Raw genomic sequence first — 18,180 nt, 5'->3', positions numbered from 1 at the left:
GAGTGTGTTTGAGAGTGTGTGAGTGTGAGTTTCAGGGTGAGAGTGTTAGTTGTGTTTCAGGGTGAGGGTGTGAGAGTGTGTTTGAGAGTGTGTGAGTGTGAGTTTCAGAGTGAGAGTGTGAGTGTGCGACTGTGTGTTTCAGGGTGAGTGTGAGAGTGTGAGTGTGTGATTGAGTGTGAGTGTGAGTGTGTGTTTGAGTGTTCGATTGTGTGAGCAGTGCGTGTGTGCAAGTGTGCGCGCACCTCACCGTGCGCCCTCCCCTGGTACCCCCATTTGTGGGTGCCCTGCGCTGTCCCCGGGGTACCCTGCGCCGCCGAGCCGTGCCATGCCGAGCCGAGCCGAGCCGTGCCGAGCCGTGCCGAGCCGTGCCGAGCCGTGCCGAGCCGTGCCGTGCCGTGCCGTGCCGAGCCGTTCCGTGCCGTGCCGTGCCGTGCCGTGCCGTGCCGTGCCGTGCCGTGCCGAGCCGTTCCGTGCCGTGCCGTGCCGTGCCGTGCCGTGCCGTGCCGAGCCGTGCCGTGCCGTGCCGTGCCGTGCCGAGCCGAGCCGTGCCGTGCCGTGCCATGCCGAGCCGTGCCGAGCCGTGCCCGGCGGGGCGGGGCGGTGGGAGGGGGCTGGCGGCGGGGCCGGAGCGCTGGAGCGGCGGGCGCAGAGCGCGGCGGACTCCGCTCCGCTCCGCTCCGCTCCGCAGGGCGCGCACCGGGGCCGAGCGCTCCGTGAGCCGCCGCGGGGGCGGCCCGCGCCGCGCCGCGCTCGCTCCCCGCCCGGAGCCGGGATGTGACTTGCGGAGGGCTGGCGGACAGAGCTGCCCCGCCGCCCTCGGCCGCAGCGGACAGCGGGTGAGCAGCGGAGGGGCGGCGGAGGGGGGACAGCGGCTCCGGACCGGCTCCGAACCGGCTCCGAACCGGCCCCGGGGTGCGCACGGGGAAGGGCTGCGGGCCAGGGGGACGGAGCGCAGCCGCTCACCCGGCTCTGCGCCCTGCGCTGCCCGCAGAATTAGCCCGGTGGCCGCCAGCAGACAACAGGCTGGATATAGGAATCCTGGGGGGGATTAGACGGGATATAGGGCAGGACGGGGGGGCTCGGAGCAGGGGCTGCGCTGCGGGGAGCGGGGCGGAAGGCTGGCCAGGAGGGCAGGGGAGTTCGGAGAGGATGGGGAAGAAGAGCGGGGACAGGCGGGGGAGGAAGATACGGGAAAAAGAAACCGAAGAGAGAAATGAGCGAAGGGACAAAAGAGCGGAGGCTGAAGCGGGATAGGTATTGTCCGGGAGGAGGAGGAGGAGGCTGCGGGCGGATCAGGGCGAGCCCGGAGCGGAGGTCGCTCGCCTCGCACCGTGCTCGTTGGCGGCTGTCGCAGCCAAGCCCGGCAGCCCAGCGCCTGCCCCGGGCCGAGCTCAAGGGCAGCGGCAGCAAGAGCCCGGGGGAAGCGCCTTTGATCGCCCCCGGTCCGGCCGCGGGAGCTCCGGCCGGCTGCGGGTGCGCCGCAGTTTCTCTCTAGTTAATAAAAACCCAGTCTCTGTGTTTCCTCTCCGCAAAGCCACGCAGAGAGAGGATTTAGCACTTATGTGAACCCTTTGTTTACACCTGCACTTAATGTTTATCCGAAGGCTAACAGGATTTCCTGCGTGCTGAACCTGAACACCCAGCTTGGTGAGCAGCGCTAGTAGCGAGCAGTTTAACGGGGATACCCTTGCTGCTTACCAGCCGGGAATATCAGGGTTGTCTCGCTACATCAGGAGAAATCAATTGACAGAACCCATCTGCTAGAATGCTATGAAATTAATAGAAGCAGTGTAAGAATTAGCAAAGAAAATAAAAACGTTGATTACTGTCATTGATTGCTATCAGTTGTGAATTCAACACCGAGCAGTTTGGTCAGAAGTACCTAGGCACACACGATACACCAAAGGGAATTGAGCTCCCAGAAAATCAGAGAGATAATTTCGTAGGGTATTCAGTGCCACAAAGTATTTCTGAACGAAAGCGATACTTTTTCTCCCTGTCCTTTTTGAGTGGGATCTTGCCTCCTGTAGCCGCGAGGCTGTAACAGAGCACGGTGTGTATCTAATGCAGGACTGTCAAAATCACTGCTGTATTTTTGCCTACAAAGCACAATTGCACTGTTAATTATTATTCTGGAAATACACACATCTCTTGAGTAGTCTGATCTCAGCTTGGCTGTCGCTGCTTTGTTATCAGTCCTGGAGCTCATTCCTCAGTTCTGATCAAAAGCAGCTGGCAGAGATCCTGTGTTGTGATTAATTCCTCACTCACTCTCATCTCTCCACAACACTTCGTGGTGGGGGTGGTTTTCTTTTGGAAATAGCACAGTGAGCCAGTCTCCTGCCTGTATGGCAGAGCAACTTACTACTCCTGCTACTATTGCTTGTATTTACTAGATTGTTTTTTCTCTGCCATTGAATGCATCTCCCTGTGTCAGCTGACTAACATTTGAACTTCAGGTACAGATACAGGAGCAGATAATGCATCTAACCATGGATAGCCTAGCCTTAAATCTTTGCACAATTACAGTTTTATTTCATATATATATTCTGTAGCAGCATACAGCTGTGTCTTTTTGATCCCTTTGCAAGCTTTGGTCAGAAGACTTTAGCTACAGAAAGCCACATTGATTTTTAACCATGACAACTTTTTTGATGACAACTGTGAGATTTTGTGTTTCTGCTTAGTTGCTCGTAATTGTAGTTTGTACCCACTGGGGCAGCTTTGTGTCTGCAATTTCTGTAGTGACTCTGTGCCAGATAATGTAATGAAGGGGACACAACATTTTCTCTGTAGAAAACAGTGCAGTTATTACAGCTGTCACTGAGAGCAGATCTTGAGCCAAAAAATTGAATACTGGACTTGAAACTGTCCTGCTAATTGTTTGCTGCCTTTGCCTAAAAATGTGTAAGGCTTATTGATTAGAATATTGATTGTAAGTGTTCCTGATTGCTCTGCTTTCAGGTATGTCGCCTTAATGGCTTTACAGAAATAAAATTTTGGAGAGGAATCTGGGGGGAAAGAAAAAAACCTCTGAGGTTGCTTTTCTTCCTTGTGGGCAGCTGATTGAGGCTGTGGGGGTGCATGGTGCCACTGGCTGTGCCTGTGCTGGAATGTTTCCCTGCCATTCCCGTGTTCCTGTCACTCTCTGGCAGCACAAGTGAAGCACCAGCCCAACAGAGCCCTGTTGTTACCACTGGGAGGTTGCATAACTTCAGTGATAGCTAATCTGGACATAAAGAGGTAAAAATACTCTTCCTCTACAGTTACTGATTGCAGTAACAACCAGCAAGCACGTGCTGTAAAATGTTACTATAAAATCTCACGAGGCACAGAGCTCTGCCATCCTGCACAGGCTCGAGGAAGATGCTGTTTTAATAAAACTCCCATAGTGATGTTGTTGGGGGTTTTTTGTTGATTTTTGTCTTTGGTGGTTTTTTTTATTTCCCAAAACCAACTTTTCTAGAAAAAAACCTTCACAGTTTTCCCGTAAAATGATTGAACCTGTGGTTTTAGCTAAAGTTTGGTATTCACTTGCCATAATTGTGTTGATGTAATGAAGTGTTTTCCTTTGTTTTTAAAACTGTCTGTTTTCAGTGCTGAGTATCAGCACAAGAAGGAGGATTTTTTTTTTGCTGGTAATATCTCAAGGGGTAAATTATTAATATTGCCTGTTTTTACCCAGTCAGAAATTAATACTAAACAGGTTGGAAACAATCTGCTTTGCTGATAGCAGTTAGGAGGAGAAGATTCCTCTGTTGGAAACTTCAAGCCTTGCCTGCCAGCTTTGGTCTGGGCAGGATCTGGTGTCCAGTGAGACTCACTGACATTGGGTAGGAAATTATTTCACACCAGGAATAATTGCCAGCAGCCCTAGAGATTTCTTGGTCAGTACTGTGGCTGTCTAGGACCTTTCTAGGAGGATCACAGATTATGTCCTATCAGCTTTCCCAAAAGTAGGAAGTAACTTGGGAAAATCCCTCTTGAGTTGAATACCTCTGTATTTCAGAATATGTATTTTGAATCCTGAATATACTTTGTCACAGCTGAATTCCCTCTTTCCAAAATGAACCACTTCTTCATGGAGGGGGAAATACCCAAATTAACCCTCCCTTCCCCCTCCCAAACACTTCCAAATAGGAAGAGGAAACAAATGATGGCCTGACAATATGACTGCTTACCCATGCAGCACAATCTCCATGGAAACAGACTGTCCTAGAATAGCTCCATCACATGAGGGTTACATGACATGAATGAAGTAACCAGAAAACTGGAAAATACCTTAGAACTGAGGATACTCACACTTAATTCATTACCCCCCAGGTCTTGGGAGAGTAGCTAATAAACAAAGCTGCTATTGAAAGCAGTTTAGTCCATGCTTTTCATATTTTGTAATTGATGGGACAGTGGGAAATTAACATGACCCTCACTTCAGGGCTGGTTGTTGTTTCTAGTTTGGGTGACATTTAGAATGAATTTTGAATCATTTTCCACATGACCTCCTACTTCTTGAAATGGTAGCACTGGTGTGGAGCATTGCCTTAGTAAACCCCAGTGGATTTCCCCCTTTCTGCCAGCAGGCACTGACCACTTCACACTTTTTAGGGTGTTTCAAACACTCCAAAGAGGAAATCCAGTAGTTGCAGTGGGAATTGACTGCACATGAAAGGAATTGGAGAACTATCTTTGGAATGTTTTCTTCTAGTTTATTATGTACTCAAAGGGCAAGGAGATTTATTGAGTGTATATTCAATGCAAAAATGAATATATTTCACTGATGATTAGTTTTCAGTCTGTAAAGTCAGTGTTTTTAACGTGGGTGTTGCAACAGAGTAATTGAAGAACCTGTTACATAAATCAGATACAAACAAGTGTACATTCTACCAATCCACCATCAAGTAAATTACAGCCAGGTAGGAAAAACAAATCATTTGTCCTTAGCAGGTCACTGCATCCTTAGAACATTGCAACCCTTCCAATAGTGCAAAGATTAATTTATGTGGGCTGGCAGAAGTTGCTTTCCTGTTTGTCCAAGCCCAGATCACATTGTTTGTCCCAGTTTCCACTTCTGAGATGCAGGTTTGTAATAGGATGTTTTGTATCCTGTGTGAGTGAAGACCATAGAGTCATTACATGTTTGTATTGGCATGGCTGCTGTCCTGGTGCCCCTAACAGGAAACATCAGAAGCTTCATCATCTGTCTCCTGGCAGAGGCTGAGAATGGCCATTGGTCATTGCAGTGAATGCTGGTGTGAAGATTCACATCCTCAGGCTTTAACTTTGGTAGTTACAGAACTGTAAAGCACAGGATTGTAATGCAGGAGCAAGTCCATAGTTCTCAGCTCTAAGAGATGCAGAACAGTTTCTGACAGGCTCTGCAAATAGTTTTTGTGTTGGTTATGACTGATTGTGCTCAATGCAACCGCTACTTCAAATCATTTTCAAACCCTCATTAAAAGCAGTTCTAATCTACAAGATGCCTTTGGCCAGGTACCCATTTAGGGCTGTTGTATGGCTTACAAAAGAGCTCCTGAGAGTTTCTCTGCTTTTCACTTTGCACCCTAAACTTGTCCCATGAGCTGTGTGACTCAACATTGCTGCCTGTTGCTGCTTATGTGGAGCTTTTCTTCCTCATGGTCACACAGGACAAGAGGGAGTCTGAACCATTCCTCACATCAATGAGGAAAATCCTGCTGGAACCTGCAGCACTAAGGACTAGTGAAGGTTAACAGGGTCAGGTTTCATATCTGCACCACACACTGTTCAGTCCAGGCTGCCCTTACAGGGCTGGGAGTTAAAGGTTACATTTTTTAACAATCTCCTTTGCTCAGCTTTGCTTAATGAAAGCAAATGCTGTAATGTGTATTTTTAAAGCACCTAACACATGTTCTTCCTGAAATTAATTTGGGATTTGTCTCAGCTTTTGGTCCTGATGGTCAAGTGGAATGTGTTGTGTTCCTGGAGACTTTGCCATTGTCCACTCTCTGGATCCAAGAAAGTGATGCTGTGGTTTTTGTTCTTTGTTTTCTTTGAATGGCTTTGGACTGGCTGAGAAGCACAATGAGGCATTCATTTTTGATTAGTTGATTGATGACACTGCATGTGTTGACCATTGTCACAGAATATGGGATTTTTCTAGACTACCCTTCCCATTTCCAAATGAAATCTAATAGCTGGGCTTTAGAAGAAGATGAAAGAAGTGAATATGATAACTGCCTATTGACCGAGCATGATAACAAGATTTTTCTTTTTTCAAGAATGCACAATTTTTATTTTCCTTGGATTGCTTTATCCTTTAAAAAGTAATAATTGAAAAGGGGTTTTGACTCTGCCTTTGTTCCAGTAAAAGGAGCAAGGCTGTGGGACAGTCTAATTGTGATACAGCTTACACCTACATCAGGCCCAGTGCAACTTAAACGGGCTTTAAACACCTTGATTTGAGTGGGGTATTACATCTGAACAGGCACTAAGTATCTAAGCATTGCAGATAATGTAATAGTTGCAAGAGAATGTGTAATTTTTTTCTGGCTGCGTTTTAGCCAGTTGCAGGGTCAGAGTTTGGAAATGTTGTTTTCAATCGGTGCAAACAGAGCAATGAGTCATTTTGCATTCTGAGCGCAACAGGCAAAAGCAGCTTTTGGGAGGGCAGTGAAGGGGGCTGGGGGAGGCTGTGCCAGCTGCAGATCCAGTGCCAAAGCTGCAAACACGGGCTGGGCTCCAGGGGCTCCCAAACCCTCCAAACTCAGCTCTAGCTAAACAAATATTTTGTTGTCTCAGACAGAAAAAATGAAAACCTACGCAGCCATTGGTTTCCTGCTGCTCTTCGCCATCAGCTATGGCTCCTCGGAGAACTCCAGCACCGCTCAGGGCTGCGGGCTGGATCTGCTGCCTCAGTACGTGTACCTGTGCGACCTGGACGCCATCTGGGGCATCGTGCTGGAGGCGGTGGCGGGCGCGGGCGTGCTGACCACGCTGCTGCTGATGCTGATCCTGCTGGTGAGGCTGCCCTTCATCACGGACAGAGAGAAGAAGAGCCCCCTGGGGATGCATTTCCTCTTTCTGTGGGGCACGCTGGGGCTCTTCGGGCTGACCTTCGCCTTCATCATCCGCGCGGGCGAGGCGGTGTGCTGGGCGCGGCGCTTCCTCTGGGGAGTCTCCTTCGCGCTGTGCTTCTCCAGCCTTTTGGCGCAGGGCTGGCGGCTGCGGGGGCTGGTGCGCCGGGGGAAGGGTCCCTCGGGCTGGCAGCTGGCCGGGCTGGCCGCCTGCCTGTCGCTGGTGCAGGTCATCATCGCCGGCGAGTGGCTGATCCTCACCGTGCTCAGGGACGGCAAGCGCGCCTGCGGCTACGAGCCCATGGATTTCGCCATGGCTTCCATCTACGTGATGCTCCTCATGGTGCTCGCCGCCGGACTCTCCTTCTTCACGCTCTGCGGGAAGTTTAAGAAGTGGAAGAAGAACGGGGTGTGCCTGATTATAACGCTGTTTTTCTCCGTTCTGATCTGGGTGGCCTGGATGACCATGTACCTCTTCGGGAACGCGGAGCTGCAGAGGAGGGACAAGTGGAGCGATCCCACTCTGGCCATTGCGCTGGTGTCCAGCGGGTGGGTGTTTGTGATTTTTCACGCCATCCCGGAGGTGCACTGTGCCATCCTCCCGTCGCAGCAGGAGAACGCACCCAATTATTTCGATACTTCGCAGCCAAGGATGCGCGAAACCGCTTTTGAGGAAGATATACAGCTTCCCCGGAGCTACATGGAAAATAAAGCCTTTTCCATGGATGAGCATAATGCAGGTAAAAATTGGCTATGAAGGAGTGGATTTTTTTGGTAGTGTGAGAAATTTTTCAGGTCATGATAAATGCAAGAATTTTCGCGCTACACCTTTTTTCCTTTTCCAGTTTTCACTAAGATGAGGGAGAAAAATTTTAAAGAATGCAGACAATATATAGGTTAAAATGATTTTTCTGCATGTTGATTATTCTTTGAAAAACTAAACAATTTCAAATGCAAAGCCAACACCAAAAGAATAAAAAAATTCATCGTGGAAAAAAACAACATTTCTTTTAAATAGTTTAAATGACGTTCTTTGTGATTAGCAGTTACCAACATTTAACACAAAATATTTCCCCAAAACCTCAGAAAAGAATAAATTGGTCTATGTTACAAATTGCTCAGCCACTTGAGCAACAAAGTAATTATTGTTAATTATACTTCCATTAAAATGGATTTAGTGCCACTTTGTGTCCCTGTGGGGGAAAAAATGCTAAGTGGTTTATGGACAGTTCAAAGACATCCTTTGTTCTGAAGGTTTGAATGTCTGAGGTTTCCTAGAGGTTTGGAGGTAATTTGCCTCCCGACGTGTGATGGCATCATTAAAATTTGCAGTGGGAATGTTTTTGAGGAATTGCAAGTTCAGAGAGCCAAAGCCTGGTGAGGTTGGAGCCTTGTCAGAAATGCCAGGGGAGCCCCTGGGCCCTCCTGCTGCCCACACCTGGATAAAGGATTTTGTTCCAAGCCAGTGTTGGGTCAGGAAGGCATTTTTTTCCTTTAAGTTTTTAGCAGGAAGTTTAAAGTTCTAGTAGGGAAGTTTTTTTTCTCTGAGTAGATACCATAAGGGCAGTGGCAAAACAAAAAAATAAATCACATGAATAAAAGAATGGTTGTTATTATGAATGCTCCAAAGCAAGAGGCAGTTGCACTATGGACTGTTAAAAGCACTGTTTTTTTAATTTATTTTTTTATACTGTCCTCCATCCCCCATTAAATTAATTTCATAGTAAAGTAACTGCAGTGGCTGCAGTGAAGCTATTTCTGGATAAGGCAGATCTAAGAACAAAATTGGATCTTTCACTCTGTATCATTCCTAGTCATGGATGCATTTTAAAAAAAGAACTGGAAGCTCCTTTTTGATCTAATCATTCAGTAATTAAGTTTTTTTGTGAAATGAATAGATGTCTGAAAGCTATAAAACTGTTATACTGTTTTAGTGCAATTTATGTTCTGTTTAAATCTATCTGAATTATAGTACAATACAAAATAGATTTCCTTATCTGATGCCCTTATTAATGTATACTATAATAAATGCCTGTCATTCCTATTCCCATGGCATATAACAATTTTAATATATCAAAACAGATAAAATATTCCTTTGCAGCAGTTCTTTAAGGACTGGCTTGGGACAGCAGGGTTTGGAAACAAAACTTAGTAGCAGGGTAGATCCTTAAAGTAAATACTTTAATAATAACCCAGTCACTAAGTCAGATCCCTGTGCTGATGGTGGCAGAGCACCTGGAGTTTGTGAGAAATTGGCTCTGCAGATATGTAGAGAATGTTCCCTTCTTTTATCCATTTAATCACACTCAGTTTGAGAATCCATCATCAAGACTTTAGAAATTATTGGAAGGATACTTTCTTTAATTTCTTTATACTTAAGAAGGATGTTTAAGAATAGAAGATCCACTAGTTGTAAAGTTTGGAAGACATGATAAGCAGAAAATAGATTCCTGACTGTAATACTTGTTTCTGTAAACAGTTGGCTTTAAATAGAGAACATGCCTGGACAAACATATTTTCCACTAACTCTTGTTATTTCCACTAATACTTGTACAAAGCAATTTCATAAGTTTGCTGTTTTTTGAGATTTTAAGCAGCACTTTAAGAATCTGAACAGCCTTCAGGTTCAAACAAGCACAAATCCTCCTTGATTCCTTCTTTTTTAGCAAAAATGTAGCTGCAAATTATGCACTGCAACAAGAGCTGCTCTGTTCCAGGAACAATATCAAGCTTTAATAAAGCAAACTTATTTTAAAGTCAGCAACTTTAACATCATTTAAACAGCATACTCATCTGGGATTTTGATATTTATATGATAAGTTGAAATATCTCTTTAGAAGAGTTATTTTCATAGGTCTGCCTTCTAAAATTATGCTAAAGTATTTAGAAAGGCTGGAAAAAGAGAAGTTGACTGAGTTCTCAGTGCTTTGTGGAAGTGCAGGGCAACCTCTGTAGACAGAGAGATTTTGCCTTAAACAAGAGAAATCTGGAATTGAAATGTAGAATGCTCCAGCTGTCAGGAAACCCAAGCCCAAGCAGCTCTGGTATCATTGAATTTCATTTAATAACCTCTAGTATCAGAGTCACTGGCACAGCCAATGCCTAAAAGCAAAGTGAACAAAATTTAAAATGTGTTAAAAAGAGGCTTTTAGGCATTTGCTCAAACATCCTCATTACTGCTTGTTTTTTACCTACACATACCCTATGCAAGTGGATTTATTTCATAGTAATGTAAAAAGTACAAGGAAAAATGGTAAAACTGGTGGGAGAAAAATATCCAAAATGAGTATTTTGTCTACAAGCTTTGTCACAGATTGTCATGTTAAAAGAAGTGTAGCTGTTTGCAATAACAGGGAAAAAAAAAATTAGCAATATGAAATTGAATTTACTGGCTCTTTGAGATAGTTTTGAAATGACTGTGTATATTTTGTGTAAATATTCTGTGTAAATATTTTAATGATGGTGTGCATGGTAAAGATTTTTTGTGTCTGTGTGTACTAGCAAATACCAGTGCAATAATGTGTGTTTATCACACAGGAAGTAGTCAAATAGCAAAAAAAAAAAAAAAAAAAAAAAAAAAAGTTATCAATCTTGAGATGGTTAATAAGATAAGAAATACTAATAATATACTAATACTAATTTCTAATAAGAAATACTTCTTTCCAGTTCAGATATTTTGATAATTTTTTCTCCCAGTGTTCTGCACAAATACATAATTTTCAAATAGAGAGCAAGTGAGGGTCTGTATGTATCTGAAGTCAACAGCTGAACATTTGCAGGGTGGAATTTCTAAATTTCCATGCTAAATCAGTGCTGTTTTTCATCTTGGTGCACAACTCCCAAAGAGAGGAGCACCAGTGGATAGAGGACAGTAGGATCCATTTAAATCTTCTGCACAGAGCAACTACATTGGAGATAAATCCTGGCTTCATTCAAGTCTGTGCTGAAATTCTCATAAACTTCAGCTCATTCCCCATTTCAGGCAGAGACTGTAGAATTATAATTTGAATGAAATCTAAGAGTTCTTGCCCCAGGTGCCTGAGCTGGGCATGTTTCAGTTGAGCAGCTGACAGATGAGTGACCACGCACACCGTGTGGATAAATGAGCTCTGTTCCCTGGCTGAGCTCAGGGAAATCATTATTTACCCTCAAAATTAAACAGGGAGTTTGTTTGTGCCTATCTCCAGACTGCTTTAGAGAGAGCAGCATGTCCCTCATATGCATCTCTCATTCAGAATTTGCATCTTGAACCCAAACTTGACTAAAATTAATGGGGAGGTTGATTTATTCCTGGTGTAAACATCCAAAGTGACTGTCAGTATCTTCTCTTTGGCTTCAGTGATTTGCCATGTTTAAGCTATTCCAAAGCAATATTTACTCCATCTTTCCAGTTTCTCAGAGTAAATATAATCTGAAACATCTGGAAAATCCTCCTATGCTGAAGTAATGCTCAGGGGGTTGTGAGCAAGGCTTTGGATCCCTGTCCACTGAGTTTGATAGAAAGCAAAATGTAGCACGTTTTACTTAACCCCACAGTGTCCAGACCAACACAGGGAGCCCTTTGCAAGATCCATCACCAGTTTGGTGACTAAAGACAGTGAGCTCCCACTGAAATGGGCTCCTTATCCCCCCTCCCTAGCAAGCAGCTCATTTAATATAAATCTGATTCTTCCGAGCTCTGCTCCCAACACGTAACAGAAACAGCTGTTCCAAAGCAATGTGGAAGTTCAACTCAGTGGCAGAGCTGGCAGCAACGGGGCTGGCAGGAGGGTTCTGTGTGGTTTGGGGAGTGCTGAGTGATGTGTCCTCTGCACGCAGCGCTGAGAACGGCGGGATTCCGCAACGGCAGCCTGGGCAGCCGGCCCGCAGCGCCCTTCAGGAGCAACGTCTACCAGCCCACCGAGATGGCAGTTGTGCTAAACGGGGGCACCGTGAGTATCAGAATGTGATGGCTCAGGCAATCTTTGAAATGCATTGATAGATGCAACCATTGGTTCAAGCAATCTTTGAAATGCATTGATATCTACAGCCGTTGGTTTAAGAAATCTTTGAAATGCATTGATAGATGCAACCATTGGTTTAAGAAATCTTTGAAATGCATTGATATCTACAGCCATTGGTTTAGGCAATCTTTGAAATGCATTGATATATACAACCACTGATTTAAGAAATCTTTGAAATGCATTGATATCTACAGCCATTGGTTCAGGCAATCTTTGAAATGCATTGATATCTACAGCCATTGGTTTAAGCAATCTTTGAAATGCATTGATATATACAACCACTGATTTAAGAAATCTTTGAAATGCATTGATATCTACAGCCATTGGTTCAGGCAATCTTTGAAATGCATTGATATCTACAGCCATTGGTTTAAGCAATCTTTGAAATGCATTGATATATACAACCACTGATTTAAGAAATCTTTGAAATTCATTGATATCTACAGCCATTGGTTTAGGCAATCTTTGAAATGCATTGATATCTACAGCCGTTGGTTTAAGCAATCTTTGAAATGCATTGATATATACAACCATTGGTTTAAGAAATCTTTGAAATTCATTGATATCTACAACCACTGATTTAAGAAATCTTTGAAATGCATTGATATCTACAACCACTGATTCAAGAAATCTTTGAAATTCATTGATATCTACAGCCGTTGGTTTAAGAAGTCTTTGAAATGCATTGATATCTACAGCCATTGGTTTAGGCAATCTTTGAAATGCATTGATATATACAACCACTGATTTAAGAAATCTTTGAAATGCATTGATATCTACAACCACTGATTCAAGAAATCTTTGAAATGCATTGATATCTACAGCCATTGGTTTAAGAAATCTTTGAAATGCATTGATATCTACAGCCATTGGTTTAAGCAATCTTTGAAATTCATTGATATCTACAAGCGTTGCTAATTGAAAAACCTGCTTTAGCTTGTTCACAGCAGGGGGAGAGCTGTAAATGAAGATATAAGGCAGCAAGTATGCATGTAAAGCTTTCCTTCCCTCTAGAAAATATGGAATTAACAAGTATTTTGCATTTGTTGACTTAGCTATTCACATTTTGTAGTGCAGCTTCAGTGAATCAAGTTTTTTTGTGAGGCAACACATTCAACGACCCTTTCAAATTTAATTTGTGTTAAGGTATTTAACATAACTATTAAGTGACACCATTTCTAATCTGATTTTTTTCAAGATGGTGTGAGTCACACAGATGTTTTCAGGCAATACATTACTTTAAATAATTGTTGCAGATAATGGTGATCTCTCACATATTTTTCCTGTAAAATACGTGTAATTCTTTGTAACTTACAGGTTTATACATATTTTGAAAAGGGATTCATAAAAGAGGAATATAGAATATTTTACTGTTAATAGCATCAGTTTTTCTTCCTTGGACAATGGTTTGGCATGTCATTTTTGATAGACCTGTATTTTTGCAGCCTGGTTATTGTGAGATTGGTGTAGTGATGCCAAACAGACTTCACAAATGTTTTTGACATTATATCTAATTTTCACTTAAAACATTTCATATAGCAGGCATACTGCTGCAAAAGGAGAATTTCCATCCCCATGTTTTTCATGCATATCTACATGCTTCTTAAAAATCTCCTCATGAGCCAGTTTGCACTCATGTGAGTTGGGTTTTCTTTCTTTTGAATCATGAGCTGATTCCATAACTCAACCTCTACATTTAAAACCAAATAACATGAACTGTTTGCAGGTCTGGCTTTGTTTTGAAATAAGTAAAGTTTTGGCTGATTTTAGTGAATAAGAAGGACTAGATACAAGAATTCTCCTGTGTGGGTAAGATGTCAACTTGAGTAAAATGGAAAGGCTTGGCTTTGCTGTCAGTAATGGATTGCATCCTTCTGATGTTCTCATTCATCTCTCCTGTTTTCTGATACTGGAATGTGCAGCTCAGGAAGAAGGAGGTTAAAGGATAAGAAGCTTGAGAATTTGGGGTGTTTTTGTTTGTTTTGTTGATTCTGAGTTAGATACAAAGCTCGTGGATATATAGTCACAGTTTCACAGGGAGATAAATGCACTTTATGTGTGGAAGATGAGTTTCTTGGTAACACTTTGCTCTAGAGCTACCATCTGGAAAGCTGTCATGTACATGTAGTGTGGTAACACTGATTTTTGAAGAGTCTAGATCTCTCAGTTATGGGTTTATTATCCTTATTTCCAGATACCAACTGCTCCGCCAAGTTACACTGGACGACACCTCTGGTGAAAGGCTGTAGGCTGTAGAGAATGAGAATCCTTGTTGCAGATGTTGTTCCCTGGCAGTGTGTCTTTGAGGGAAGGAATCCATAACTGTACCAGAACAAAGCAACAAAGCATCCAGGATCTTTCTAAATCCTACAGAGGATTTTGCCTAAATGTGAACACCATTGAATGGAGAATTGCAAAAACAAAATTGTAAAACTGAAGCTGAATCTAATTTAAAAGAGAAGTAGGCACACCTTAAATTGGCAGAAGGGATATTGTATTCTGAAGTGTAAGATATTCTCTTGTCTGTAACTTGTGTGCCAGGCAAGCCTGGTTCTGGTGGTTACCCTCCTCTCACCTAAATTAGTTCATGTTGCCACAAGAGATTGCCACTATAGTGTGAAAACACGCAGGATTTCTTTCCATGTTTCTCCTTTTGCTGCCATTCCCAAGGCCGTGGGAAGCCCCTGTTTGTCCCTCCCCGCTGTGCTGTGCAGGCACACACGTCCCCGCGGCTCCCGGCCATGCTCTGCTCCCCGCGGCTGCCCTGGAGGGATCGGGTCCGTGCTGCTCCGTGCGGCTGGCAGCTTCTCGGGCAGGGAGGAGCCGCGCAGCTCCGGCCGGGCCAGCTCTGTCCATCCCTGCATCCATCCATCCCTCCCTTCATCCCTCCATCCATCCACCCCTCCCTCCATCCATCCCTCCATCCTTCCCTCCCTTCATCCCTCCATCCATCCCTCCATCCATCCCTCCATCCATCCCTCCCTCCCTCCCTCCCTCCCTCCCTCCCTCCCTCCCTCCCTCCCTCCCTCCCTCCCTCCCTCCCTCCCTCCCTCCCTCCCTCCCTCCCTCCCTCCCTCCCTCCCTCCCTCCCTCCCTCCCTCCCTCCCTCCCTCCATCCCTCCATCCCGTGCCCAGCAGAGCCCGCGCTGCCGCCTCCGGAGGTGTTTGCGCTGGGACGGGCTGCGTGTGCCTGGGGCTGCGGGAGGGAAGGAAGGCGATCCTGAGCTGGGCCGGGCTGAGCCGGGCCGGGCCGAGCTGGGTTGGGTTGGGCTGAGCCGAGCCGAGCTGGGTTGGGTTGGGCTGAGCTGGGCTGAGCCGTTCCGTGCCGTGCCGGGCCGGGCCAGCTCGGAGCGGAGCGCTGAGCCCCGAGCCCCGTTCGTGCTGCCGGTGTCCGTGCATTTCAACGTGGTGGTGCATTTTAGTGCCTAGAGATAGAATCTCTGTGCTGGAGGTGGTTTGTTGTTGTTTTTGTTTATTTAAGGTGGTTTCTTCCCTACTGCTCCCCTCCCCATCCATTTTCTTGAGTAGATACAAGGCAGGCTTTTCAAAGCTTTCCATCCTTGTTTTCTCCGGGTTATTTAAACGGTTCCCATTGCCCATTTGTTGTGCCATGTTTTTTCATTATGTTCGAGCAATCATTCCTTTCTTTAACATTTAATACATATCGGACATTGAAAGCATCACTGTATCCTCTGTTTGGCCGATGTTAATCTTAGCTTTCCTCAATACTAAAAGCTAATTGTTTTTACTTGAAGGCATAGGAAACATATTACAATTAAACTTTGCGTATGCTGTAATAAAAAATATATATTTTCAAACTAAAAATAAAATAAAATGTACAAATAACTGAATAGCTTAGTAGCTTCACAGAGAGAAGTTACTTGCTGTATACTGCAGAAGAAAGACAAGCTTTTTATTTTTCAAGAGTCTTCCTGATTCTCATGTACCTCCATTTCTACTGAATTAGGAACCTAGTCCTGCAGACTCCCACCAGCTGTCCCATTGACACCAGTAGGTCTAATACAGGTACAGAGGCTGCAAGACCAGTCCCTAAGTGTTGCACACAGATATATGTGTATATATATATATGGAAAAATATATATTGCCATTCTTGCCATGATCATCTTATGGGGTTTTATTTCAAAGCCCTTCTCCTCCAGAAGCAAAGTTTTTCTGCCATGCATGAGTGAAGGAGTGTGTCAGCTCCCCCCTGCCCTCCCTCCTGGAGGCAAAGGAAGCATGTGCTTGTTTTAGGGATCCTTTATTTCATTTTGTATGTAACTAGATGGCCTTAGTAGGGTAGGGGTGGATATTGCATGCTGTCCAGTGACTTAGAAATACATTTTGCTTGTTATGAGCAGAGCTTTGATCAAATGAGATAATATTTAAGATACTGATAGCCACCCAGAACACATGTGATTTGGAACAATAAAAAAAAAACATTACCACCACTTGCCTGCAGAATTTTGCTTTTAAAAACCAGTTAGAAAAAAATCCCTCATAAAACTCTTATCATAAAAACATATAAGATGACCATGGCATAAATGGTAGGACAGCTTTCTTTTAAAAAGTTTATCATGCTACAACCAAGACTTATGAATTATAATACACATTTTCCAGACCTTTGACAAAACCTATACAAGACATAGTTATGTTAAGAAACTTTCTTTTTCTAGATGTGACAGACTTGATAAATAGAGTTCCCAATCCTGCTTCTGATGTAGCTGTTTGGAATTCCAGGGCTTATGCAAAGATATGGCCAGATCTTACAAACTGCTATCCACATGACTAGTCTGGGTTAGTCATGTGGACTATTCAGTGAATTAAAAATTAGCAGGATTGAATTTAATGTGTGGTGGTGAAAGTGTGGCAATAGATTTAGGAGGGTCTTTATTTTCCAACTTTATACAATTAGTAATGAGCATCTTTTTTCTTTTTTTTTTTTTTGTATGTCACTAGTCTGTGATGTAAAATGCCCCAAAATAAAACTGTAATTGAAGAAAGGCACCTTTATGTTAACTTATATTTTTGTTAATAGTGTTTACTTTTGCCTTTTTTGAAAGCTTTCTAGAATGTAGAGCATCTGTGAACAACATGAATAAGTAAGTAAGCACAAGCCTTCCACAGTTCTCCTAACTATAATTAGCTTTTATACTGTGAAAGCTACTATGTTGTCCCTTGATGGTTATGTGATCATGGTGTTTCCATGCAGAAAATGAAGTCACAAAGCACGTGACAAAAGCATCTATTACCAAAACAAGATTTATAATGAGTGGTTTTTGATCCATGGCAGGAAAAGAGTTCAAAAGTCATACAGATCCTGGCCTGCTTTCAGATGGGTTGAGGGTGTTTGACACTCACCAGAAAATATGTAGCATCTTTAGAAGAACACTCTCAATACATCCAGCTGTTTCTATAAACAAGGCACATGAAATAGTCTAGAATTAGCTGTTTCTGCTTTTAGTCTAAACACAGGCATCTTGGCTGGCTTTGTTTGAGCCTGATGCCTTGGGTCTAACTAAAGGCCACACAAAAGGGAGCATTGTAGCTTTTATAATAAAACAATTGGATTATGCTACCAACTTACAGGATTACAAAGCAGGTGCTTTTTATGAATTGATGAGAGCTAAAGCTCATTTTTGATAGATAATATATATTTATTAAATGTATTAACGTGTGTTTTATAACGTTCCCTTTTTTCTGCTGGTTGTTGCATACTGGTATCTTATTAAGGACATCTTTAAAGGGTTTTCAAGACAATCAATGTGTACCATGATGACTGTACATAAGTATACAAAACTACAAAGGTTGTAAAGCATGGGCAAATGTTTTATTTTCAAAATGCTGTTCTTAACGAGAATAAAGGCTTTACTATTTACTTACAATGTTTGTGTCCATTTGCTTTTAAAACCCACACAGATATTTTCCACTGCAGTGTGCAGAGAGAATTGCTCCTTGGAGCAGTTCCTCAATATAAGCAAAGTGAAACTGAGGCAAAGGGCTCCTAAAGCAGATTCCTGCACCTTTGGCCACATTCCCACACTCACCCTCAGTTCTGGCACCTACCAAACCCCCCTGAGCCAGTCAAGGAGCTCAGCAGCCAAACTCTAACACAAAAGGGATTT

The 18,180-nt window shown here is 43.7% G+C and overlaps 1 protein-coding gene across 1 annotated transcript; it reads left to right on the top strand.

Annotated features, from left to right (window-relative positions):
• The first annotated feature begins 332 nt into the window (after positions 1–332).
• Positions 333–17,940, top strand: GPRC5B (G protein-coupled receptor class C group 5 member B). The gene is made up of 5 exons (XM_079320656.1): positions 333–836; positions 6,778–7,792; positions 11,871–11,983; positions 14,250–14,905; positions 15,270–17,940. Exons 1-4 carry the CDS (start codon positions 561–563, stop codon positions 14,292–14,294), a joined length of 1,449 nt encoding a protein of 482 aa, XP_079176782.1. The 5' UTR covers positions 333–560; the 3' UTR covers positions 14,295–14,905; positions 15,270–17,940.
• Positions 17,941–18,180: the final 240 nt, after the last annotated feature.

This window comes from Erithacus rubecula (genome assembly GCF_903797595.1).
Source record: "Erithacus rubecula genome assembly, chromosome: 17".
Classification (NCBI taxonomy): Eukaryota; Metazoa; Chordata; class Aves; order Passeriformes; family Muscicapidae; genus Erithacus; species Erithacus rubecula.
This window is presented reverse-complemented; position numbering and strand designations above follow the sequence as displayed.